Source organism: Mesitornis unicolor, unplaced genomic scaffold, assembly GCF_000695765.1.
Source record: "Mesitornis unicolor isolate BGI_N332 unplaced genomic scaffold, ASM69576v1 scaffold16314, whole genome shotgun sequence".
In the NCBI taxonomy this organism is placed as follows: Eukaryota; Metazoa; Chordata; class Aves; order Mesitornithiformes; family Mesitornithidae; genus Mesitornis; species Mesitornis unicolor.
Window position 1 is genome coordinate 97,390 of NW_010180991.1, and position 4,755 is coordinate 102,144.

The 4,755-nt window shown below is 41.7% G+C and overlaps 1 protein-coding gene across 1 annotated transcript in view; it reads right to left on the bottom strand.

The window, feature by feature from the left end:
* Positions 1-2,220: 2,220 nt before the first annotated feature.
* Positions 2,221-4,755, bottom strand: part of MDN1 (MDN1, midasin homolog (yeast)) — a gene marked incomplete at its 5' end in the record, with an annotated part of 89,492 nt that continues 86,957 nt past the window's right edge. The window contains 2 exons of the mRNA XM_010183284.1: positions 2,221-2,453; positions 3,785-3,927. Coding sequence (XP_010181586.1) covers positions 2,265-2,453; positions 3,785-3,927 — 332 coding nt within the window. The remainder of the gene's footprint in view (positions 2,454-3,784; positions 3,928-4,755) is intronic.

The following is a 4,755-nucleotide window of genomic DNA, read 5'->3' on the forward strand; positions in this document are numbered from 1 at the left end:
CGGCTGAGCTGGTCGGGGGAAGATACCCCTAATCCACAGCCCAGGGAGGCTCGTCACGGCCCGCGAATTGGCCGCCTCGCCTGCCTGCTGCTAGCAAAGCGACACAACCGGCGTGCTCACGGCCCAGAGCAGCCAGGGAGCTAAACCCAGAACCAGACCCCAGGACCGGTGCTCACACCCCTGCAGAACTGAGGCCTCCAGTCGGTGCATTGAGGTTGTGAGGAGCCGGGGGTGCTTCAGGCAGAGACCCCAGGAATTGTACCAGAGTAACCAGCGAGTGAGGGTGTGCATTCATGGTCCTCTGCTGTTTTCTTTCTTTCAAAACTGCAACAAACCATACACCTAAGTAATAACACAGTTGCAGTTCACTGAATGGTTAGTGGAAAACCTGTGCTTTCAAGACCAGTGTAGCTATAAAACATGTATTAAACTGTAGCATCAAATTAAACCAGTAAGATGCAGAAGTCATCTGAGCAACTAGAAAATGCTGAGCTGCCTTTCTCATCTTTGAACAGTTGCAGCTCTGTCTGGACATGTAATTGTTGCCAACAGTGCAAGGCACTGATAATTTCTTTAGCACAGGCACCAACAAATGTCAAACCCAAACACAAACACAGCCATAGAGGCAGCCTGTAGAGAAAAAACAAGTTAACCAATGGTTTCCCTTTGTGTTACTCCCTCAGTGCTTCCTTGTACTTGCTTCCTTTTTACTGCCTTTTGTTAATTATAGAGAAAAAGCTGGGTTTGTTTTAAATGATTGTGCAGTAAGTACTGCTAATAAAATTGTGTCTATGGGCTGCAGTTACATCCCTGCAACAAACTATCATTTATGCTGGCGGTATATCCTTGCACTCTTAAGAACAGTTTGAAAAAGTATTTTCTCCCAAGTATCCTACTACAAATACTCTGTGCAAGTGTGACATGCAACTACATTAGGAGAATTTCCTAACCAACTAAACCCATCTACGTCCACAGTTAAATTTCCCAAAGCATATAGATGTTTGTATACGTGCGTGAGAGATCTGAAGAACTCTGGGAGGATATTTTACAGCACCAACATTTAAATACTAATGGGATAGAGTAATTGCTTACTTGAGTAATGCTTCAAGTAAGGGTTTTCTATCTATAAGCCAAAGAGAACGATCAGATCTTTGGGAATACACTCACATTTACAGTCATTTTCTGATCAGCTCCTGCACCACGCTCAAAATGAGACACCTTTAATTTTTGTACACAAAGAAAATCTTGAAAGACAGTTTAGAGTAGAGGCATTTCACTTCAGATTTTCACTGAGAGAAGTCAAAAGACTTAGACCCCTAATCAAAACTGTGCTGGCATAGCCTCATAAAAGGAGGATAGGTGTTGACGTTACAGAAACCTCAATACATTTTCATATGAAAATTCGTATTTGTGCACTGCTGGAGAATTTCCATGTGCATTTCCATGTGGCAAATCTGGTTAATTTATTCAAGCTTTGAACAACTAAAAAACCAGACATCATCCTTACAAACAGTGGTACCTCTTTTTATTAGTACAGACAATATAAGATGCATAGCTTTTGCAATGAAAAATCATGTCCATGCTCTAAAGACATCAGATTAATGAAACGTCCTCAATGTCTGCCTTGGACAGAGGGGCAAACGTCACAGTGAAAACTGATACCAGAGGGATGATCATATGGCATTACTCAGAAAACTCCCTGTTCAGACGGTCAGACAAAAATCAGCAATAATCAAATAGGATGTGTTTGACTGCCGAACAGTTTCAAGTATTCAAGTACTTTTAAATTTTTGGTTGTTTAAAACCATCTGCTCCCCCCGCTTCTTCCCAAGGGGGCACCAGCCACATGGGTGAAGCTAAAGAATGCTTTTTTGCAAGACACCTGAAGTTCTTCTAACACAGAAATGCCTTCCCAGAAGCAAGACTGATTTTTCTTATTGCAATAAACAGTAGAAGGAATAATTTTACCTCCGTGAACAGTACAAATACATTTTTTTAAAGTAATAAGTTATTACAAGAGAAGTCAAAGGAAGTTTTATGTTATTTGTGGGAATAGGCAATGAAAGACGACGACAGTCTCACCATTGCATACTTCTCTGACAAACGTGGGAGAACGCACCTAAACCACTCTGTTCTTATGCAGTCTGCCAGAGGGCAGCTCCTGTGTTGAGCCTGGTTTGAGACCCAAGAGGCTCTCGGATGAAATGCCTTTCATGTCCCTCAGCGGTTTAGCAGCAATCAGGGGTGGACTTGGTCTGCAAAGTCTATAAAGTGTCTGAGGCGGTCACCAGCTCAAACCACTGTCTGAGGGCATCGCTGAGGGTTTCGGGAAGTGCGTTGACATCTCTGAGGATCAGGTAGAACGGGAACGGGAATTCTTCCATGTAAGATCGGATTTCGGGCAACTCGCCAGGTCCTTTGAATATAGGTACTTTAATGTCCAAAATGGAATCCTGGAAAAAAGAACTGATGTGACTACTAAACTACGTGCATCTTTTACCAGCCTTTGATTGTCATTTATCCTACTTTTTAAATACTTGTAATTCCTCTTCTGTTAAGTTAAAAAAAGAGCTTTAAGATTAAAAGCCTTAAGTGTTCAGTGGTAAATTAAATCAAAAGCTGAACACAAAGCAGTTAGAAGCTTTTGCCCTTTCAGACACTAAGTGCTATCTAAATACACTCCTTGGAGTGCTCTAAATCAGCAAATTATAGGCTAGAAGACACTACCCTCAAGCTTCTGCAGTACCAAGCTCCACAAATAAATCCACTCTTTCTTTAGTATTTTATGATTTGAGTTTACTGCTATCACTTCAGTCTTATACATTTGATGCCTTCCCGACAGCCCATCATCTGTAAGCTCTTTAGGGCTAAAAGTTCAACTTGCATTTGTGCAGCGATCTAATACAACAGGATTCTTTAGCAAATTGGGTTTTATTTCAACAAATACTACAAAGACAAAACTGAGACTAAACTCCAGCTGTGCTTTTTGTAAAGTAACTTCCTGGTTGCTCAGTGTAGCAGCTCAAAAAATTAATAAAGCTTATTAAAAACACATTTCACTGCCCAGAATCTTTGCTTGACAGTATAGTTTGGTTTCATCAGAACCTTATAATAGTTTGTCAGAAAGAGAATGAGTTTTGTATAGAAAAATAAAGATATAGGAAGAAAATGTGAACTACAAAGTTAGAGCCTGCACCACATCATTCAAAGTAAGGCTTAAGTTTGCTCACCTATTGCACTACAGACTCTCCCTGAAAAGATACTTTCTGATATTTCAGCTTCTCAACTAAGGAACCAGAACACCAGCTACCAAATACAGTACCCAGCTTTCCCAACTCAGGCACTAAATAACTCTCACATACTCCTTTCTGTCTGATGTTTAATCTCATATTGGCTCCAGCTGCCACGTAAGATGGAGACTGCTGGCAGAAATGATCAAGTGCAATCAAAATTGAGATGGAAGAAAGCATTTCTCAAGCTCTGAATTTGTCAGCCTGCCAGCTCCTCTGGTGCTGGCCAAAATCTACCATTACATTTGAGACAGGAGCTCTTAGGCTTTGCATGGCATGGAAGCCAAATTTCTGTAAAAATACAAAAGAGGATCACAGTAGGGAGAAATCACAGAAGATCTGGCAGACGTTGTGAAAAACTGAAATTGGGCTAAACACCTCTGACCTCTGCAAAAGATAAGACAGATGTACAGCACTACAAAAGACGAGAAAAAAGTCTGTCTCAGTTTCTCATTCACTGCACTTCAATACTTCTCCCTTCTTCACTCACTTACCCGGGAATTAGGATTGTCCAACACTACAAAAATAACAAAGATGTTGGCATTCCGTGCTGCCTGAACTGCTGCTGTTACTCGCTCCTTGCCTTCCAAGAAAAGGCCTCGTCCGTCAGACACGATCAAAAGCAGCTGCGCTGTTTCTGAGCACAAAGAACATTTAAAATTCCAGTGAGTTACAGAAATCCATATAAAAGGCAAAAAAAGACTATTTTGTTGTTAGCCCTGTGGGCATAATGGAAAAATGAGTATTCCTAAAGAAATTAAGTCTTTATCAAATAGAGTCTGTGACTTAAGCTGCAGTTACAAGTGGGTCAAGAAAAAGTTTTTCCCACTGTGTGAAACCATTGGGAATAACTGGAGGAAAAAAACCCCAGAATATCAGTACCATAATCAAGGATGAAAGGCATGGAAAATACCTAACGAACCTAGTCATGGCCTTGTCCTTCCTGCCTGGTAAGTGCCCAGGAGTTAAATATTGGCTGAATTATAAGAGTCCAGCCACTGTATCACTACCTCAAGTAGAGCAGCAATGAGAGTCCACATCTGTCCCTCCAGAAGCAGGTACCTATGGGTGCATCTGCATTAGGCATTTCAGCTTGGACTGTGCTTCTGAAACGTTTCCCTGTTGCCCATGCTTTAACGGGCTTGGCTTCCACCAAAGAGCAATCTTGGACTGCCCCAAATGTGTTCTTTTTGGAGGAAACTAAACCAGAAGATAGGCTCCAGATGAGCCAGTCTGAAGTAACCCTCCCAAAACAGACAGCACAGATGCTGGGTCCCTCAACACTGACCATTTTTTGGGAAACCTGTACTTGACCCACCTTGTCAAGTCCCCAGAGACACATCCCTCTAAAGGGACATTCTAACTAAGTTATGTATCTGTCATCTTTTAACTTCAAGAATATGTATCCTACTGCCTTTCTCTTGCTGACTCCCTGATTCTGGGGAGCTGATTGCTGCTGCATCCC